The 21,862-nt window shown below is 49.3% G+C and overlaps 1 protein-coding gene across 1 annotated transcript in view; it reads left to right on the forward strand.

The window, feature by feature from the left end:
- Positions 1–269: 269 nt before the first annotated feature.
- The window catches only part of CLMP (CXADR like cell adhesion molecule), a 95,487-nt gene continuing 73,894 nt past the window's right edge, over positions 270–21,862 (forward strand). Inside the window, 2 exon segments of the mRNA XM_078058841.1 lie at positions 270–379; positions 570–919. Coding sequence (XP_077914967.1) covers positions 889–919 — 31 coding nt within the window. The 5' untranslated portion in view covers positions 270–379; positions 570–888.

A 21,862-nucleotide genomic window follows, 5' to 3' on the forward strand; every position in this document is an offset into this window, starting at 1 on the left:
TAGCTGTCCCCTCCACGCCTAATTGTCCTCCTGGTCAGCCTGCGGTTTCCTCTGACAGAACCAGACAGGGAGCGCAGAGGAGAGGGGAGAAGGCGCGAGGGAAGGAAGGAGAGGAGGGAGGAGGTGAGAGAGGGGAGGCCAGAAGAATGTAAATGGGAGAGAAATGGGGAGAGAGAGGAGATGGGGGCGAGAGGGAGGGCAGATCCGTGAGAGAAGTGGAAGCAGAGGGGGTGAGCGGGGGTTGGGGGGGGCGAGGAAAGGAGATGCAGGAGAGAAGTGGAGAGAGGGACAAAGTGGGAACCGAGACGGAGAAGCCCGGCAAGGCCTCTCTCGGCCCTCCGCTCGTGGCCGCGGGGTCGCCGCTCCTCCGCTCCAGCCGGTGCGGCCCGGCCCCCTGCCCTCCCGGCCCGCCGGCCCCGGCGGCGGGCCCAGCGCTGCGAGGGCGGGCGCGGGCGGGGGCGCCGGGGGGTGGGGGCGAGGGAGGGGCTGCCGGTGGGAGGCGACCATGTGGTTCCAGCTCACTCTTTCCCCCCCACCCTCTTTCTTCACTTCTTTTTCTTTCCAAACAGGGAAAAGTGTTCCGCGAAGCGGTACCGTCTTTCCGCCTGGCTCTTCCCTCCGCGACCCTGGTCCCCGCTCCCGTCCGGGCGCGAGCTGCCGGGCGAGCGCTGGAAGCCCCCTCTGCGCCGGGGGGCGCGGGGACCGGGCGCGGGGACGGGGCGCGGGGACGGAGCGCGGGGCGGGCGCCCGCGCCGGCACATGGCCGCAGCCGCCCCGCGCGCACCCCGAGGCGCCGCGCCCAGCTCGTCCAAGGTCCGTCGGCTGCGCCCGGCCGCCCCGGAGCCCAGCAGCGGCTGAGCGGGGAAGTGCCCGCGCCCGGTCATCGGGATGAGCCGCCTCCTCCTCCTCCTCTGGCTAGGTGAGTGCTCGCGAGCGCGGGAGACCCACCGGGCGGCCCCGGCGCACGCAGCCCCGCGGCCTCGCCGACCCGGGCTCCGAACGCTGGTCCCCGCAGCCCCTGGGGAGAGCCGGCGGCTCGGTGCCTGCTCGGCGCTCCGGAGGCGCACATCTGGCAGCCGAGGCCCGCCCAGTCGGCCATCGAAAATGCCTCACACATCTGGGCCCGGGAGTAGGCTGGGGGCTGGGGGGGTTTGCTGGTGGAGTTTGGCCGTGAACCGTCTGAGGTGGAGGGGTTTGCGATGGGGGGTGGCTGGTGTTTAGTTTCGGGAGTATCGGGGAGGGGGGGAACGGGAGAATTGGGGGAGGCAGGAAGGTTTCTTCAGGAATTTTTGTGCCAGGTTCCTGAGGGTGGGGGGAGCTTTTTTGTTTCAAACAGGCGCCTCGAGGGCTCAGATTAGAAACAGATGTGTCGGAGGGGAAGCGCGAGGGAATGGAGGAAGAGACGGAGGAGACAGAAAGGTGGAGAGGGAAAAGGCCAGAGCGCAGGCAGGACCGGAGACCGGGGGAAATGACCCAGGGAGGGCAAGAAGAGGGAGAAGCGGAAGGGGTTGGGAGCTCGAGAGAAAAGAGGAAAACGGGAATATGAAGCAGAAGCGCAAGACTGAGGGAGATTGAGCAGCGGAGTGTCAGGAAGACAGAAAAAAAAAAAAAATGGAGTGGAAGAGAAGGACTGGGAGAAACAGGTTCTGGGGCGAAGAGAAGAGCTCTCGAGGTGTCCACCAGGGTGTCACCCAGGCGGGACTCCTGAAAGCCCAGAGGCCCTGGGGCACATTCTCACTTGGGCTGGAAGCAAGCAGGTTTGCAGGACAGGGCAGGACAGTAGCGTCAAGGATGTGGGCGGACGAGAGCCGGCAGGAAGACCAGCAGTGTCTGAGGCGCCAGGGGCCCGGGAAGGCAGGCAGGAGAGCCAAAGAAAAGCCATGATATGCACCAGGGCAGCGTGGGGGCTCCCTGGGGACAGGATGAAAAGTTAGCCAGGGTTCAGAAGACCAAAGAGCCAGTTGGGTGTAGTTAGAGTGAATACTGCCCAGAACACCAGACCTCCTGAGAACTAGTCCTGGTTTTGGACTGACCAGCTGGGTGATCTTGGACAACTCAGTCCCCGGGGCTTCGCTTTCCTTAGCTCCAACGCAAGCAAATTAGACGGTTCCTAAATCCCTTGTAGCTCTGACAGCCTGAAACACCAGGGGTGTGACAGGGCCTGATGTCTAGAAAACCCCCCCACACCAAAGTGAAGAAGCCCTAAAAAGCTACCCTGATGTGGATTTCTAGAGCTTTCTCTCGCTTTTGTTTTTAAACCTACAACCTGACTAGGCCACAAGCGTGTCTTTTCTAGGCCAGCCTCGGGTCGGTAATCACCCAGGTAGAGGAATAAAAAAGGTGCATTAGCCTGAAGTGTTGGCTCATACTGGCCAAGTATTGCAATCCTGCTCCTATGCACAGCTGGTGTAGCCGGATGGCACCTTTGTCACCCTTACTGGCCTCTGCCCCTAAGCTGTGGATCACCAGATGTTCACTAGACTCGAACTTCAGAGCCCCCTTACCAAAAACACCTGGAATTCTTTAAATACTTAACGCTGAGCACTTGATATGAACTGTCTTGTTAGCGCATTTACCCTTCACGCCGATCCTATGGGCTACACACTGTTATTTTCCCCGTTTTACAGCTGAAGAAGTCAAGGTGTAAAGAGGTCAGATAACTTGCTCGAGGCCATAAGCTCGTAATTAACAGAGATGGGATTTGAATGTAGGTGGTTTGTCTTGAGAGGCTGCTCGCTAACCCACCCTGTGTACAACCTCCTGTCACTAGAGAAGGACTGAAAATGTTCTTCGTAGTGAAATCCAGTTTAGCCCTCTTCCTGAAGGGTGACGTGTCAGGGTGAACTTGCCCTCAAGGGGGTTCACCGGGGAAGGAGGGGTGTGCGGGAGGGATAGAAAACTAAGCTGAGCGTGTTTGAACCCCGGCTCTCTACAAGCACCATTGGGGCACAGTTCATAGTGGAAAGTGAAAAGTGACTTTTGTCCCGCACGGTCAGTTGAAATCAAGTGGCTGACCTTGATAATAGTCATCCTCTTAGTTCTTGAGAAAGAGGAACTGAAAATAGGCATCAAAAGATGTCACTGATTCACGGTCCCTTCTTTACTGAGTGCCGATTATGTGTGACCATTCCTTTGGTGAGAAAACAATCTGTTCGGCTGATAGTCTCTTTATCATAGAAGCTGGCTCTCATGATTTCTTTGTTGGTTCTGTCCTTATAAAATGAGTGCAAACGAAAGGGCGCGTGGAAGAGAAAACGTAGACTACAGACTTAACATTCTGCACAGCTGGATATCTGTCATTCACACCTACTGTTCAGCTTTTGCCACGTCTGTGTTCTTTGTCAGACATACGCAGACTCCTGACACCCCAGTTCAAGTAAAAAGTCACAGAGTTGATGAGCTGAAGGGTCCGGACGAGGGACAAGGCAGGAGACCCGAGGTGATGTTGGTGATCCAGAGACCAGCCACTGAAGGGACCCCTCTGTGCCTGACATTCCTTCATGGGTCAGAAGCCCCTAGGGAGGCACTCCTGTGGGCTGGATGAACCTTATTTGCTAAGTGGTTTTGAGCCATGGTATGCGTGGCACTCTAGCAAAGCCAGAAAGAAAACCCTCAGAGTTGCCTGAATCCTAAAATCTTCTACTGGTCCCTTAAAGGAACAGTTCCAGGGCTGCTGCTGATCACAGCTGGCGTGATTTCTGGCCTCTTCTAGAGAATGCACAGTACTGAAGGGGAATTGGGAGGGCTGAGAATTCATAATCTGAGCAGGGGTGGACCAGTTGACTTCATGCTTTCTGGACCTGCCAGTGAGTGAAATCAAATGCCGCACCTCTCTAATGTAAATGAACAAGTAATGCTCTGAGCTCCATGGAGGACAGAGAGGGGATACTTCATGGGCTCCCCCAGCCCCAGCCCCTCCTCTGGCCACTGCCTCCCCCTCCCTCATGCTTAGGTCCTCGTTATTCCACCTTAAATTCTCACTTGGACTCCTATAATGGTTGCCGTATTGATCTCCTGCCTGAACGCTCTTCTCCACCCTACACATTACTACCAGAGTGACCTCGTGAGGCAGCTGGTATAATGCAAAGAATTTGGACTTAGGAATCTGGCAAACTTCCTGGGTTCTTGTTCTGACTTTCTTGTCCCTAAAACAGAGGTAAGGAGATCTTTAATTCAAAATTTCTATAATTCTATGACCTTAGTCCCTTCCTTCAAAAACCTTTGGAAATCACCATTGCTTATAACATCGAGTACAAACACTTCATTCTCAGGTTAAAGATGTTATACAGTGTCAATCACAACTCCTCTCCTCCCAGCCCAGGCGACCCTGCAGGGAATCGGGATTCTTTCCTGTGCCCTAAACATGCTCCATGCTTCTTTCTGTTTCTATGCTTTTGTTTATGATAATCCCTCCACCAAAGATGCTCTCTTACTCTCTGCCCCTGAAGATCAAAATCGTGTTCACCTTCCAGATCTCACCCCAAATACCACTTCCTTCATATGCCCATCCACGATTTCCCCCAACCAAGTTAGAATCACAGTAGTCTTTCTGTTATGTGGTTTTGCGTGATGGTGATCCGAATGCTCATCTTGTGGCCCAGTGAGAGCCTAAGCTCCATGCAGACAGGGTGCTGTCTTATTCAACTGTGTACCACTTTCAGTACCTTTCGTAGACTCAAAGCTGTGGACCATTTGTTAAGATAATCAGATTTTTGAAACATGTGGAACACTTAAGTTCAAGAGAGGTGAAGGATGGGGGGGATTATTACTCTGTGGAATGACACAATTGTGAGGAGCCTAGTTTTTTGTTTTTTGTTTTTTTAAGATTTATTTATTTATTTGAGAGAGAGAGAGAGCACAAGCGGGAGGGAGAGAGACTCGAAAGCAGACTCTGTGCTGAGCATGGAGCCCAATGCGGGGCTTGATCTCATGACCCTGAGATATCAACCTGAGCTGAAACCAAGAATTGGACATTTAACTGACTGCGCCACCCAGGCGCTCCATGAGGAGCCCAGTTTCAACTCAACTTGCTTTTGGGCTTTCTTGTCCATTAATGCAAATAGGACCAGTACCATTTAAAAAAAATTATACACAGAACATTACATGGACAGGGATCAGATAATATATCTGTTACACAAACTTATTTTGTTTTGGCAAGTTCATTAATACCAGATTCAAAATAGACTTTTCATTGAAAGTTCTGCCAGGATGGGGAAGGAGCTTTGTTTCCCAGGAAATGAGTTTGAGGAAGGCTTGACTGCACAGTCCATTGGTCTGTAGTTCAATGACACGTCTCAGTAGGATTCCATGCCCTGCCTTCATCTTCCCACATTAATGGTGATGGTCATAATAATGATACATTCCCAGTAGGCTCATGTCTTGTCTCATCCTATTTTTGTCTTGTACTCAGCTGGGCAGTATACACATGAGTGTATTTCATGAATGTACCTAATGGTAATGAACTAGACAGGCATTTTTAAAAGATGGAGTCAAAGATTGTCAGAACTGGGGGAAAGCTAAGAGACCATCTAAAAATCAAAGGTTCTTAAAATTTGGAATCACAGACCCCAATGAGAATCTAATGAAAACCATGAAACCACTTCTTAGAAAAAGACACATATATGTTGAACTTTGTCTAGAACTTCTAGGGACCTCCTGATGCCCTTCCTACCCAAGTAAATCCTTGATCTAAACATACCCCCCCTTTTTGTCCTACCCCCATTTTTATGATGAAGAAGGAACCTAAGTTCAGAGGGACTTGGCTAAAGTTAAACAGCTAGCTTCGTAGAAGGGCCATGACTAGAACCCTTATTCCATAATCTGTCCTTTCACACATTCTTGAAATAGAAAAAGTCTCTTCTTCCTTTTCAGCCCATGTAGTTGAGCTCTAAGATCACAATTGCTCTTCAGATCCTTCAGTTAAATGAGCTAAATGTTGAATAATTGGCATTGGTTTTTATGTTGAGAAACTGTCTGAAAAATAGGGCAGATGTCGTAACATTTCAATTTAGCCATCTTAAGTGGAAATCCTGGAAACTTCTACAGTGCCTTGTAGAATGTCTGTTACATTCAGGAAAAGGGGATTATGCCCAAAGTCCCAAAGGGGTGTGTGTGCAAGGAACAGAATGGTAAACCAATAGCTCTAGCTCCTTCATAATTTTGCTAGGTTATTCTGGGAAAGTCATACCACTCTGAGCCTCAATCTCTTTCATTTCTTTTTCTGTAAAATGAGATTATTAGACTGAGGTTATCTCTCTGTTTCCTTACACCGCTAACATTTTCTGATTTTTTTTTAATTCTGAGAATTTGCTGGTTGGTTTAGATGGGGTTGTGCTTAGGAATACATGGGTGTTGCCGTGATTATCTCATTTTTTCCAGGCACCGTTCACTCATGGCAATTGGTTGCATATGATTATAAATCTAGAAGGGCCAGCTACCTAATGTGAAGAGAGCAGTAGTGAAACTATATTGTATGTAGCACTGTTCGCCAGGGGGCATCACTGAAGGTCAGGGTGGATGATCAGAGACCTATACCCCAGAAGTTTAGTAACTGAAATATTCACCTAAAGGACCTCATCCTAAGCAGAGTTAACTACATAACAGGCCCAAGCATGGACACCTGGGTAGACTTCTGTGTAGAGGGCCTAATGTGTGTGAAACTATTTGCAAGTGTTAAGCATTTCCCTCAGTTGTTAAAATTAAGGCATAATTCACATATAACAAAGTGTACCTATTAAGTGTGCCGTTTAATGGGTTCCTTGCATGGTTTTGAATTTGTGGTTGGGTTTTGAAATATGAATTGTGTATTATTAGGTTACTTGTCATACCTGAGAGGGGATTATATGGGTAAGATTATTATGACGGTCGAATTCATGTCTAACATTTGTGCAAGGTTTAACAATTTGCAAAGCATATTAACATACTTTACCTCATCCTTAAATCACCCTTTGAGGGTAAATGTCAATTATTATGCCATTTTTCAGATAAATAAACTGAGGCTTAGAGAAATCAAGTAAGTTTCTCAAGGTTACCCTGTTAGTAAACAGTTGAGCCAGGACACCATCCCAGCACTTAAGATTCCAAAGACCATTTGCTTTTCATTTCCCCGGAGGGACACAGTTCTGAAATCAAGGCTTCTGTGTTACCAAGAAGCAGAGGCTTTGTTTATAGGATGCCAAACGATAAATTCCACAGTGGAAAACTCAGTGAGAACATTTATCCCCCACCTACCCCTTCCCCTACCCCATTCAAATGGTTAATCTTGTTTGTTTGGGTTGATGACTATTGTTTATGGTTTAGAATTCCTGCATATATCTTACAGGGATTACTAGCTCTTCTGATTAATCAGAAGACTCTTGTAGTACTCGAGGTTATTGTGGAGACCTTGCCCTGCTGTGGGGTCAGATTCATGAGCTATTCTTATTAGCACATAGTCCTGAGACTGTGGGTGATGAAGGTGTATGATTGGGTATGACTTGCCCTATATGTTGCTTTTCTAGTTAAATTCCTGTTTTCAGCAGTTTTCACTTCTTTGCCGCCCACCTCCCCCCCTCCGAAAAGAATGCAGACTGTACAAAAAAAAAAAATTTTTTTTTAGTTATCTGAACTTCCTAGCTGTCTGGATTCTGGAAAAATAAAAGTTTATTTCCTTTGGCACCATATAGACCGAAGTGGGAAAGAATGCTGAAGTCAAACAACCTTTATTTTGTTAGTGACAGTCAGGGGGATCGCTGTGTGTCTAGCATCAGCCAGAGTCTGGTGGTGATAAGATTGAAGGCTGCTTCGTTTCAGTAGAAAGCAGGAGAGAAAGCCATTTCCTTCCTGCCCACGGGGCAGAGAAAAGGGGCAACAACCATCTTCAGAATAGTTCCCCAGTCAGTGCGGAATATGGGAGGTTTTTCTGAAGTGAGGCAGCAGGGGGGATCTGGAGAGTTCAGGTCGGGAAGGCGACAGGGGAGGAGAAAGGACAGGAGCCAGAGGAACAGGAAGGTATAGAAACAGCAGAGAACGAGAAGCTAAGCTAAGGCACTGATGTCTTGGTGTTTACGGAGCAGCTTCTCTGAGCCCGTGCTGCTTCGTGGGTGATGGCAGCCGCTCGCTGGCCTCCCTTACACGTGTACACAACTTCTACCTCATCCATAGACTCTCACGAAACGGTTGTAGAAGGGAGGTGCATTGTCTGGTTCAGGCCCCGTCCTAGGCTCCAAGATTCCCGTTAATGCGAAAGGCACAATTTCCACCATCTAAGAACTCAGCCCAGTGGGGGCGACATACGCCTGAACAGGGAATTACAGAGAGATGAAAGTGCTAGCTAGCATCGAGGAAAGTACCAGGATTTCTAGGAGTCCCAAGGAGGAAGGAACTTAATTATGAGCTATCTTGTGGAAATAGGGTATTTCTTCTCTGTAGGTCTTCAGGGACTGGGCCTGATGTTCCTCTGTCCCTCACAGCACTTGCACATCATGAGGCTGGTGCTAAATAAACAGCTGGTGGGTTGATGGATCACCCCCATCAGCATCAGAAAGGATATTTAAGCGGTGTGTGTCCTTGGCATTCAGCCAGGTGCTTCCTGGAGGGACTGAACCTCCCGTTGTCCTTGCCTTTTGAAAATTATGGGCTCATTCTTCATCACAGCCTGCCAGCTACATAGCTACCTCTACTTCTTCATCCCTCAGGGGATGTTAAAAAAAGAAAAAGAGAAATAAATATATAGATGAATTTGGATCTCTTAATTAAGAATGGCGGTCTGCTCACCCAGGGTTGTCATTGGTATTTGTCCACATGGAAAGCAAATGGGATCAAGCCAAGAAGGACTTTTCTGTTCCAAAAGAAATCCATTGTATCGAACAGAGACTCCGCCCCTGCCATAGTCTTCCTTTTCTTGGTGGGAGGGCGGGGAAATCAAATCTCGGAGGGGGAAATTGCTTTGTGACTTCATTGTTTAAATTTAGGCTTGGGTTTGTCGGGATGGCTCAGACTTGGAGCAATGAGCCTCTAACCCAGCCTCTGTCACTTCTCATTACTTCCAGTGACAGTTCCTATTATTTCCAATCACTCTTCCAGGGAAGAGTGGGGGAGGCAGAGAAGGCTTCCGTGTGGACCAGCAATGCAGCAACTTCTGTAAGAGCCAGGCCCCGGGGTCCTCAGACCCCCCACTTCGGGATCGCATGACCTTCACCTTCCCACCCCTACTTTTCCCCCCAGTCCCTACCTCTAATAACAACGTCATAGGTTTGTCATGACAATTAAATGAGGTAATGCATGTAAAGAACCTCGGCGCTCTGCTGGGTACAAAGTAAACAAATGGCTGTGGTCGTGACCGTGAGTGTCCTTGCTGGGAGAGGGTCAGCCCACGGGGATGGGGGCGACGTGGGCATATTCTGCCTGAAGTCAGCGGACGCCAGGTCAGCGAGGCTGGCCTTTAGAGCTTCGGCCACGGCTGCTCTTCCACCCTGTAGACAAATCCCTAGATGTCCTTCGGGGAACGTTGCCCAGCTCCGGGACCCCAAGAGGTGCACAGACTCCATCTGTGCCCCAAATGACTGCCTGCATCTACTCTGGGAGAGGAACATTTTGTGTCACTTGGCCCTGGGCAAGAGGTGCCCTTCCTTACCCCACTGGGCAGAGTGTCTGCGGGCTGCGGGGACGGTATCTCGGCGTGCCCCCTTTGCCCAGGCCCTGCCCTCCCTGCTGCACGCTCCCGAATGCCTGTGCCCTCTCGGGCTGCCCCGGCTGGGCCAACACGGCATGCCTCATTTCTGCTCTCGGTGTCAAGTCATGTTTTATTGAGCATCTGCTATGTCCTCGGCATTGTGCTAGGGACTTCTGTACAAGTAATTTCTTATATCCTCACAACAGCCTGTGAGGCCCGAATTATCCCCATTTTACAGGTCAGAAAGGTGAGACTTAAGAGGTTAGGTGTTCTGGCATGCGTTCCGTCTGTCTCCTGCTTCTGCCCTGATCAGGGGAAGACGGGAGTGAAGAGACAGGTGAGTAGCGTCCGTGTTGCGATGCACAGATGGAAGGTCGCTTGGGGACCACCAAGGTGCGCCCGGTATTTGAGGATGTGGCCTTAGAAGGAGGTGTGAGTCCCTGCCTTCTCCCCTTTTCAGGCAGTCATTTGTCCCAACCAAAATTAGACTGCAGTGCACCCAACGCCCACAGGCAAGACGTGTTGAGTTATATTTCCTTTTTAAATTTGGGAGGACAGGAAAACCTCAAGGTGAGAAGGAAAATGTCTGTTTTTTCCACTGACCTGAACAGCAGAGACTGTGACATCCCTCTTCATTAAACAGGGCGAAGCCGAGTGTCCCAGATTTCTGCAGACCTAGAATTCCCACTCAGAATGATCCCTGGGCCAGGCAGGTAGAGTCTGGGTTACCAGCCGAGGCCTGCTCTCCATCTGCTTCCCTCTGGTGGAGTTCCATCCCCCGGGCTGCTCCAGCCAATAGCCAAGTGCAGCCGGCTCCCCCGCTTCCCCTCTCCGCCCCGCAAAGGAGGAGAGACGGAAACGGGGCCACCTCTCCACAGCCACCCTCTCTGCTCCACTGCCTCTCACTCCCCGTTCCCGGAGTCCTGCAGCTTGCCAGGCCCTGAGGAATCCAGCGACAGCCCCTCACATGCCCGCCACCTTAGCCTGACCTTCCCCTTGCTCTTTCTCTCTCTGGGCCCAATATGCCCTGCTCTCAGATCTGGCACTTAATGGCAGAGAGACACAGAGAGAGACATGCATGCAGAGAGAGAGAGGCAGTTATAGAGAGATGAGACAGAGGGAGAGACAGAGACACAGAGACAGAGACATGGAAAGACAGAGACAAAAAGAAGACAGGAACAGAAAGATGGACAGAGAGACAGATACACACACACACACACACACACACAGAGAGACAGAGAGAGAAAGAAGACAGATTGAGAAACACACACAGAGACAGAGCGAGACAGGGACAAACACCCAGAGAGAAAGATACAGAGGGAGAAGAAGACAACACAAGTGTGAACTCTGTAAAGCTCATCTTTGGTGTGCACCTCTTTTCCTTTCTGTCCCCCATCCCACGTCTCCAAATTCACACCCACACCCTCTGCAAAGAAGTCCTCCTGAAAGGTTCTGCTCTCCACGGACCCCAAGTGAATGGCGGCTGTGTCCCAGTCTGCCCTCAGGCCTCGCACCTTGCTCGTCAGCACCTCCATGCTGTTGGCCACACATTTCCCTTTGCCCGGCTGCCTCTTCACCCCTTCCCCCTGATTGGCGCCCACCTCCCCTTCAAGACCACAGGCTCCACCATGGTCTCATCCGCGAAGGCCCCCCTGATGGTCCCGGGCAGAAAGTGCGTCTCATCCGTCTGCACTCCCGTGGCACCTCGTTGCTCCCATTGGAGTAGGTACGCCACGTCGTACAGTAGTCTGGGTTCTCCATCAGTGCCGTGGGATTGCGAGCAGGGGACAGGATCATACTGTCTGCGATACCAAGCCCAGCGGCTGGCACTCAGTCGATACTTGGAAAATGGATGAATGAGCGAACAAACTTGGGAATGAAAAAGTTAATGAATGTAAAATGTAAGCTTATAAAAGTAAAGATGTGACCACTTCCTAGAGTATCTTTAATGAGGATTCTTTATCATCAAAAAGACCCCAATGAGGAAAGGGTCATCTTAGGCATGGATCAGAAGATGGTGGATATATTTGCAGGTAGAGCGGCCTGTCCAGCCTGCCTCCCACCCCCTGGAGAGGGCGACCACACTTAGCTGCTCCCTGAAAGGACCTACACCCTCTCCTTGGAAGGGGATGGTCAGAGCTGTGCGGTGAGCAGGTCCATAGGTGGGAGGTGGCGAGACACCCCCAAAACCCTCTGCTCTACATCTGGTGGTGGGGAGCCTGTAGTCATTCAGGCCTTTTCCACTTTGGTGATTTATTTTCCATGTACTGTAATAATTTGGGGAATATGTGGCTTTTCCTTCCAGCATAATCTGAACTTTTAGCTTCATTAGCGGAGAAGGCCAACCCAGCCATGCTGGCCGACTCATTCCCTGGCCCTTTTTAGGCCCTCTGGGGGTGAATGGCTCTTTCCTGGGTACATAGAGTTAAAAGTCTTCTTTCCTTTCTCCTCTGTCGTGGCGGATTTACCCTGCACACCACTGACTACTGCAGTATCACTGAGGCAGGGCGCGCAGGAGAGACCCAAGTCAGTTAATGACGACAGAAAGCACTGGTGGGATTTAAAGATTTTCAGTAAAATTATTTTATTTTATTTTATTTTCCCTCTTCGTTATTTTTATTTTATTTTATTTCCAGGCTTAGCGCTTATGCATATATTAGCTCTCCATGACAGCATCGTGAGGCAGATATGGTCAGCCTCTATTTTATAGAAAAGGATCGGAGGGGGGCGCCTGGGTGGCTCAGTTTATTAAGTGTCTGCCTTCGGCTCAGGTCACAATCTCAGGGTCCTGGGACCGAGTCCCGAGTCGGGCTCCTTGCTCAGCGGGGAGTCTGCTTCTCCCTCTGCCTGCCGCTCCCCCTGCTTGTGCTCTCTCTCTCTCTATGATAAATAAATAAAAATCTTAAGAAATAAAGGATCAGAGGTTAAGAAAATTTCCCTAGTTAGTAGCAGAACCAGAACAAGAAGCCAGTTCTCCTGGCCCCCAAATCACTGCTCGTCCCACTCCTCCACAGGACCAGGAGCTCCCTTACGAGTGGCAGCAGCATCCCACAGCACTCAGCAGGACTCTTCACTGCCCCCACCCCGTCCTCTGTGGTCCCATGGCCACCACAGCTCACCTAACATGCATGCACTCGATGAAAAATTGTTGCCAGATAATAGCTACTCTCTACTCTGGGAAGGCTTGAGACTTAAGATGTACGGTGGCTAGCCATCCTGATTTGCCCAGGACTGAGGGGTTTCTCAGGCACAGAACATAGGACTTCCAGTGCTAAAACCATGACGGTCCCAAGAAGACCATTCTACTAGTCAACCAAGTTGCTACTCGGAGGGGTTTCTCAGCCACAGAACATAGGACTTTCAGTGCTAAAACCATGCTGGTCCCAAGAAGACCATTCTACTGGTCAACCATCTTGCTACTCAGAGTGTGGTCCTCAGACAAGCAGCAGTGTTCTCACAGGGAGCTGGTTGAGACAGGCAGGATCTCAGGCCCCTGAGGTTCTCAACCAGACCCTGGAGGACCTATACAAGATCCCCACAGAACATAAGAAACATCTAAGAAGCTATAGAGCAGGACCTAAGGCGCCTTTGACAGGAGCTGGGGAAATGGAAGATTCGCACCTGAATTATCTGCCCTGGGAAAAGCTTGGCCATAACCTCAGGGATGTGCATTGACACACGAGACGTAGGCTTATAGGCTGAGGAAGAAAGGAGTCCGGGGTCCCATGTGTGACCCAGTTGGGGTGAAAGGCTGGAGAGTGTCTTGAAGCTGTATGGGCATGACGGGATTCATGGCTAAGCTCTTCTGTCTGTGAAATGGTGATGTTCTTACAAAGGCTCTGAAGTTTCCGGGATTCGCTCTCCCTTGGACTGGGGAGAGGCTAGCGCCGTCAGGAACAGGCAGCGCATTAACCAGAGTGCACGCGTGGGCAGCAGGCTATGCTCGTGGGGCCGGGGACTCAGACCCATGAAATAAAGGCACAGGGGCACGGCATATACGAGAGCCACGTGTGGCAAACAGCGGGCTCTCGGGACTGAGTCATTGGAGGAATAAGGAGACTGCAAAAGCGGTATTCACAACCTGTGTGTTTGTCTTTCTGTTGGGTGCCTGGCTCCTCGTCACCAGAGCTGAACCCAGCCTTGCAAACAAGAAGCGATCGAGTCTGTACTCCAGGAGAGGAGGCGGTTTGCCAGATCCTCTTCGGTCTCAACAGCTTCTCTAGACCTTGGCTTTTCTCAAAGTAAACCTGAGTCAAAGCCATGGTTCAAGTCCTTCGCGTGGTGGTGGTGGTGGTGGTGGTCGTGTGTTATTTTCTGTAATCCTTGTGCTCTCGAACTGGACTGTCAGATGTTAAAATCACAGGCACCGGGCAAGGGAGGAAAAGACATTTGTCTTTCTGGGCTGGCAGAGCAGCCTCAGACTAAAAAGAAGCATAACCCACATTTGTCAACTTTCTCTCTATTCCAAGTCACACGCCCAGTAGAGACTCTGAAATAAGCGCAGCCCCAGGGACGGAGTGACAGGCAGGCCTGGGGAGATGAATGTGTGCAGCCGTTCAGTTAGAGCTGTTTCAGACAAAGCTGATTTCTGCTGTGATGTGAATCCCACCCTGACACCAAGAAAGCAAACCACCACTTCTCTTATAATAGGGAGAGATGTCTCTGACCTGGGTTGGTTGGTTGTGTAACAATTTCTTCTGTGTGTGTGTTGTTTTCCCTGGGATCTCGAAGGGTTCGGTTGTGGGTGGATTTTAAAGAAGATACAGATTTCCAGTATGGAGCAACCCTTGTGTGCTTGGTTCCGTGGGTGGAGATGGACCAGTACATGACCCAAGACCCTGCTCATCAAGGTCTGATGCGGGAGGACCAGACTGACAAGAGGAGAAAGGAATGGTGAAAGATGTTAGGCAGAATGTAATGAAATGCCAAACTGTTAATGTTTGGTACAGACCGGAAGTGAAGAGGAGTTTTGGAAAAGGAGAGTCATTAAGGGGTGAGGTCTTACTTCAGCCAACAGTGGAACAAGGATGTGTACAATGTGGGGTGAATACATGTGACTTGAAGACATTGCCTCTGGGAGCCTCGGGGGGGCCTTGGGGAGGGGGCAGGAGGCCGGACAGGCAGAGCCTGGAGCAGAGGAGCGGGGGAAAGGACATGTGATGGGGGGCAGAGACCCACATAAAATAGTTGTTCTGTCTGACTTTGGAAATAACACACATTCTTAGTTTACAGGCCAATTTGGGGGCCTGCCTCGGGTGGTTGAGAAGTGACCTTGAGCAGCCCACTCTCTGGGCCTTGGTTTTCACCCTGCAAAGGGGGGAGAGATTTCTGGGTCCTTCTAGCTCTGCAGACGGAGGGGTCTGCGGCATTCCTTTGTGGGAAGCTGCAGCCCCAAGCGATTCCTGTTGTTCTTACCTGCGCCCCTCAGCCCCCAGGCTCCCCACTGCTTCTCGGGCTGGGCCCTCGCTGCTTTCCCTTGCACTAGAATGGACCCCACACAGTCTGACCCTACCCAGGCCTCTGTCCCCAAGATGCCAAACTCACTGCAGGCTCAAGGTCTTTACATTTGTTCTTCCCTCCTCCAGGGATGCTCTTTCCCCTGATTTTTGCAAGGCTGGCTCCTTGCCTTCTAGGTCTCAGGGCAAATACCGCCCCAAGTGAGGCTTTTCCTGAGCCCCACCCACCCTCCCTGGTCTAACCAGAGCTCTGCCTGCTCACTGTCACATTACCTGGTTATATTTGCTCTGTAACATTTATCAGTCTGAAATATTCTTTTTACCTCCGTTCATGCACTTACCTCTTGTTCATTTCTACAAGAGTCTGGGCTTTGCCTGTGTCATTGACTTCTGTTTCCTCCGTGCTCAGAACAGAGCTAGATGCTCAGTACAGGTGTGATGAACAAACACGTGTGCTCTTTCCTGTATGGCATGCCTAGCAACAGAGAAAGTTTATAGATGCTGTAAGTCATCTGTGAGCTCCTATTATGTGCAAAGATCATCGCATGTTATTGTATTTAATCCCCTTAGCCACTCTACCGAGTAGGAACTATGAGGATTCCATTTCACAGAGGAGAACATGGAACCCTACAGAGGTTAAGCTCTTGCTGAAGGTTGCGGAGCTAGCGAGCCATGAAGTTAGGGTTTGGCCCTGGGTAGTTTGACTATAAAGCTGGTGCCATAAATTGAGTACTATTCAAGTCTTCTAAGCCAGTGTTTCTCAGACTTTCAGGTGCTTATTACTCATTTGGGGATCTTGTTAAAATGCAACTCTGCTTTAGTAGATCTGGTGGTGGGGGGCGGGGAGTGGTGGGCTCAGATTCTGTTTCCCAGTTCCCAGCCAGCTCTGCTGGTCTGTGGAAAATACTGCTCACGAAGGAAGGGAGAGATGGAGGGAGAGAAACTGAGGCTTACAGAGGTTAGGCGGCTTTCCTTAGATCATATGGATAGTTAATAGCAGAGCTGGGACTCCAGCCCTGTGTCCCCACTGCTAGCCCCAGGCTCGTCCAGCAGCTCACCAGCCCCAGGGATCTGGAAGCCTGTGCACATCTTCAAAGACTGGTTTGCAGGACTACATCCTCCTGAATTAGAGATTGCGAAGAGCGTGCATGCTGCTGTCCGCTGCCCCAGCTGATCACGGCCAGCTTGGTTGCTGCCGGCCTTCCCATGATAGGCCATGACAGTTCTTGCTTTGAGAGACAAGAGTGGTTCCCCCAGAATCTCCAAACCTCCCCCTAACACACGCAGCCTCGAGGTGTGATCTCCAGCACACCCACTACCACTCACTCTGCCTCACGGGAAAAAATGTGCCCGTTGCTTGGATTTAGCATGTTTCCTCAGGCTGCTATAGGGTTTGCCATGATAGCCGCTTTTAGAAGGGACATCAGCTGATTATTGCAGCCTCCACCCACCCCCACCCTTCCCTGTTCCTTTCCTCCTGACGCACAAGATTAAATGAAAACCTATTGAAAACTTTTGTATCTGTCTGTTCCAGCTTCCACCCAGCAGAAATCCCTTTCTGGAAGATGAGCATCTGTCCTTCATTGGAGAGAACAAGAGGAAGCTCAGTACTTACAAATGCTTCCACTCTGAGCTAGCGCTTAGCACTGGGAAGGACTTCTCCTCTGTGATGGAGGCAGCCTTCCCGGAAACTGCCCCCAACTGAGGCTACAAAGATTAATAACGGCCACAGTGGCCTTGCAAGTAAAGGGCCCTCCACTTTATAAAGTGATATTTTAAAAGCATTCATCTGTGATGGGCATTGTGCTAGACATTTTCATATACGTGTCACCTCACACACTGCACTACTCACAACCACACCCTGAAGTACGTAGTGTCAATCCCTACTTGACAGATACAGAAAATGTGGGGACGCCTGGGTGGCTCAGTCGGTTAAGTGTCTGCCTTCGGCTCGGGTCACGATCCCAGGGTCCTGGGATTGAGTCCTGCATCAGGTTCCTTGCTCAGCGGGGAGCCTGCTTCTCTCTCTACCTGCCACTCCCCTTGCTTGTGCTTGCTCTCTTTCTGTCAAATAAGTAAGTAAAATCTTAAAAAAAAATCAGAAAAAAACCCCAAAACCAAATACAGAAACTGCAGCTCAGAGGAAGGGGTTTAAGTGACTGGTCCCAAGACACACAGCCAATAAGCTGCAGAGACAATGTCCTTTCTACTGTATTATAGCCACACGTCTTTCTCCTGCCCGAAAGCCCTGTGAATAGCTGAAGGAGGTCTTTTCATGTATGTCTCCCCTCCTGCTCTGCTCTTTCTGAAACAAACCCTCCAGTTTCCTTGAACTGTTCCCCCTAGTTATTATAATAGTAGGGCTAAACATAATTAACCGAAGTCATGACATGTGTCAGGCACCCAATATGTAGACTGAATTAATCTCCATAAGAGCCCAAAGATCTCTCTATTTTATAGATGTACGAGATGCCGAAACCTGGAAAAGTAATTTGTTCAATGTCACTCAGTAAGTGACAGCAAGCTAGGATTTGAGCCTAGGTCTTCTAGGCTGTGAAAATGATGGAGAAGGCTGGGGTGAAGGGATGGAATGAGGACAGTGGGAATCCGAGTGGGAAATGATGCAAATTTGGCTGTTCTCCCATCCTAACTATCTGTATTGTGTTGGCACGCTTGGCCTCCCCTACAGACTAACTTAGCGCTAAACAGGGCCCTTCAGGGAAGCCTGATCTGGCAGGAGAGTGGGGTCTGGAGGTATTGAGGGTGTTGGTCTAGGGAGGTTTTGTTTTGTTTTGAAGATTTTATTTATTTGAGAGAGAGCAAGGGGAGGGACAGAGGGAGAGGGAGAGAGAGAATCTCAAGCAGACTCCACGCTGAGCACAGAGCCTGCCTTGGGGTTGATCCCACGACCCTGAGATCATGATCTGAGCTGAAATCAAGAGTCAGACACTCAACCGACTGAGCCACCCAGGCGCCCCTCTGGGGAGGTTATTTGACATCAATCCTAAGTACTTAAAAAACCCCAGCCTCAATTATTGAGATACACCAAACATACAATAAACAGCTCATATTTAAAGTCTACAGTTTATTATGTTTTGGCATATGTATATGCCCATGAAACCATCACCATAATCAAGATATTTTAAATATATGTTGTAAATCCAAAAGGCTGGCAGCCCTAGTAATGAATTTTTGAGGTTCTGATCTTCAGGGGGGTGGGCAGTAGATGAAAGCCATTTGAGCGATCCTAGAGCAAGCCTCTGTCTTTGCATTCAGAGCCCTTCCCTGGAAATCGCTCCTTTGGGGTGTTTTGCTCCCTTTGATGCAGTGTGTATTGGGGGTGGGCGTTCAGGAGGCAAGGACAAGATGAAAACCCATCTTCAGTCCCTAGGAAGCCTTGGGGAAGGTGTTGACCCAGATGGTCCAGATGGGGTAGGACCCTTCAGCCTCTTAGACCTCCTGATTTATTTTGATCCAGAGCCCACATTTCCAGCCCTGTTTGGCTTCCCTAGATTCCCATGTACCTTCCATTTGGGTTCAAGCAAAAACTAGCCATCAAGTTCTTGGGGCTGAAGATAGAACCCAGTGGGACTGGTCTTCCAGCTCAGGCCTCAAATTTCAGCGTTCTCAGTTCAGCAAGAATGAGATGTCCCACCAGAACCTCCAAGAGGAGACCCAGAAGACAGGAGCCATGGGGTCAGTGTCCACCTCCCATCTTCCCCGCCCTTGTCCTTGCCTCCTGAACCCCCATCCCCAGTACACAGTGCATCAAAAGAGCAAAGCCCCCCAAAGTAGTGAGGATTTCCAGGGAAGGGTTCTGAATGCAAACACTGAGGATGGCTGAAATGGCTTGAATACTATCTTTACCCTAAGATTGTCCTCATTCCCCCACAGTTGGAGTAATCTCTGTCTGCTCTAGACTGCCATGAACTTTCCATTTTGTCAGCAAGCACCTTCTACCCTTTGAAATATGATTGTTCACACACGTCTTCTTTCACTGTAAGCTCTCTGAAAGCACGATCCTGGTTTGATCCTTCTTCGTGTCCCCTGCTGTATCTCACCCATGGTACGCAACCATACTTGCTGAACAAATGAATGAATGACCCACCTGTCCTAAACTTCCAGGAACAGCTATGTTGCTCTGTAAAGGGAGGACTCAGAGCTGAACGTACGTTACACCAGATGTCACATGTGAAGTATTACACCCACAATGGTTGATTCTCACTCGTGTGATTTAAATAGAGCCAAGGAGATACATGCACTGTCTTCTTTACATACTCTGTTAATTCTAAGCGAAGGCGAGGCTTGAGAAAGCTGGCTAGGCTCATAGAGGGAAATCAGTTGCTGTGACCGGGGAGGCTATCTCTCAAGCGAGACAAAGCTCCTGCCTCCAGTGGTTCCAGCAGGTGCAAAGGAGTCAGAAGAACAGGTAGTAGAAGGGGAGAGAATAGTTTGGAGGAATGGGGTGTAGGTCTCAGCAACTGCGGCCCCGTTTGCTCAATCTCGACCTTGGAAAGAACTCTACAGGGCTGGGGTGCTCATGGGCCACCAGTCTAATTCCTTGTCCAGAGATCTCCATTCCTTATAGACAGATATGGAAAGGTGGTTAAGTTTCCTTCAGGTCACTTGAAAAGGAATTCATTGACAGATTAGACAAAATTTGATTTGAAAGTATAGGCATGCCGGGTTCCTGGGTGGCTCATCATTAAGCGTCTGCCTTTGGCTCAAGTCATGATCCCAGGGTGCTGGGATCGAGCCCCGCATCAGGCTCCCTGCTTAGCGGGGAGCCTGCTTCTCCCTCTCCTGCTCTCCCTGCTTGTGCTCTCTCTGTCAAATAAATAAATAAAATCTTAAAAAAGAAAAGAAAGCATAAGCATGCCTAAATCAGTGTTTCTCAGACTTTTAGATTTCAGGGACCAAAATAAATTTGGAGAAGACATTGGGGCCCACTTTTCAAATACGGCTGACTACAGATATGAAACAAAAATATGAACTACCATCATGCTGTTAAAATTGTTCCTAAAAAGAAATGGCATTTCAACAACAACAAGAATAAAAAAAAGACAAAATGACAGCCATACAAGAACAACTCTTTCTACAACAACTAACATGTCCTGAGTGCTAACTATATGCTGGGTGCCATTCTAACTATTTTATTATTACTTCGTTTTATACCATACATGTTGCATCATTTATATTTTTTCTTCCCTATGAAGCTCTGAAAATTTCATATGGACCCTTGGTGCTCATTTATACCCTAGATTTAGAAAAATCACCAGATGAAGGGCGCCTGGCTGGCTCACTCAGAGGAGCGTGCGACTCTTGATCTCGGGGTCGCGGGTACAAGCCCCACATTGGGTATAGAGATTACTTAAATAAATAAATTTTTAAAAAGCGGGGGGGAAGAAAAAAGAAAATCACCAGATGAGAAAACTTCTCGAGGCAACTCAACAGCGAAAGGAGTCAAAACTTCTGTGAACTTTGAAGTTTGCTCCTGCTGCAGAGGCCAGGACTTGATCCTTCAGAGTAGCTCTGGATGCAGGATCCAGATGAGAAACATCTTCCTCTGAAGTTTCTTTGATATGTGGGACCCGAGTTTTGGTTCCAGTTGCAGCTGAGACTCACAAGCTTGCAGCCTTTATCGACAAATGCAATGGCCCAAGTAAATCACAATCCAGCCAAAGCTAAAGTGCTTCCAACTACATTTGTGGGTCAGGAAAGATGGAGGAAATGCTACCACTTTTGCAAGATAGAGCCTCCACCACCCCCCACCCCTTTTCCTGCCTGAACTTTCAAAAGCTTAATATCCCACTATCATGTTTCACAATGAACACAAACCAGATGGCTTAGGCCAGGGGAAGGAATGCTGGGTTGAGTAACAGGGTATGAATTAAATAACCCTAAACAACCATTAAAAAAAACCCCAAAAAACCAACCCTAAGTGTTTTCCTAATTTCTAGATTAAAGGAAATCCATGGGGCCTGAAATAGAAAGAGAATAAAAACCACGTTAGGATGCTGCCTCTAGACAGAAGGGCCTTCTTCAGAAAATGAACGGGCCAGCAAGGTCATCCACTGCAAAATCTCCCCAGAGACCAAACACATCTCCAAAAGAAGGAAGCAAGTGGGAGACTCTGTTATTTATTTTTCCAAAGCTTAATATAAAATCAGTTGAAGGAGACCCCGTGTCAGGCCTAGATGAGAAATAGTACATTTCAGGAGATAGCGCTTTAGTATCCAGGTGGGAGAGGTGCCAGATTCAGGATAGAATGTGCTTTAAGTCCAGATGATCTTTGCTTGTGTTGCCCTTTCCTCTGAACCATCTCGTTTCCCTGAATAGGAAAGAAGGCCGTAGTTGGCACCTCCTATTACATGTGGAAAGAATTTTCAAACTCCTTCCTACTCCCAGAGAACTGGATTTGGAGGGCAATATGAGGAAGCATATTGTAGTAAGAAAAGCAATGAAGTAGGTGTAAGAAGAGCTTACTCTGAAGGTAAGTCCTGGCCTCTCAGTCAGGTAGAGAGCTTAAGGTTCACAGAAGTTTAGACTCATAGAGCTGGAATTTAAAAAATTGATGGGTAGGTGGGGAGCCTTTGGAGAGCTCCATTTTTCTATTGCTTATGTCACTTACCACTGCAAAATGAGGACACAACTCCCATTTCACAAAGGAGGAAGGCAGGGCTCTTAGAGTCGGAGAAACTTGGCCAAAGTCACAATCCTGTATATATCTTGTTGCAAAGCCTGTGCTCTTTTC

This window comes from Halichoerus grypus, chromosome 11 (assembly GCF_964656455.1).
Source record: "Halichoerus grypus chromosome 11, mHalGry1.hap1.1, whole genome shotgun sequence".
NCBI classification, from domain to species: Eukaryota; Metazoa; Chordata; class Mammalia; order Carnivora; family Phocidae; genus Halichoerus; species Halichoerus grypus.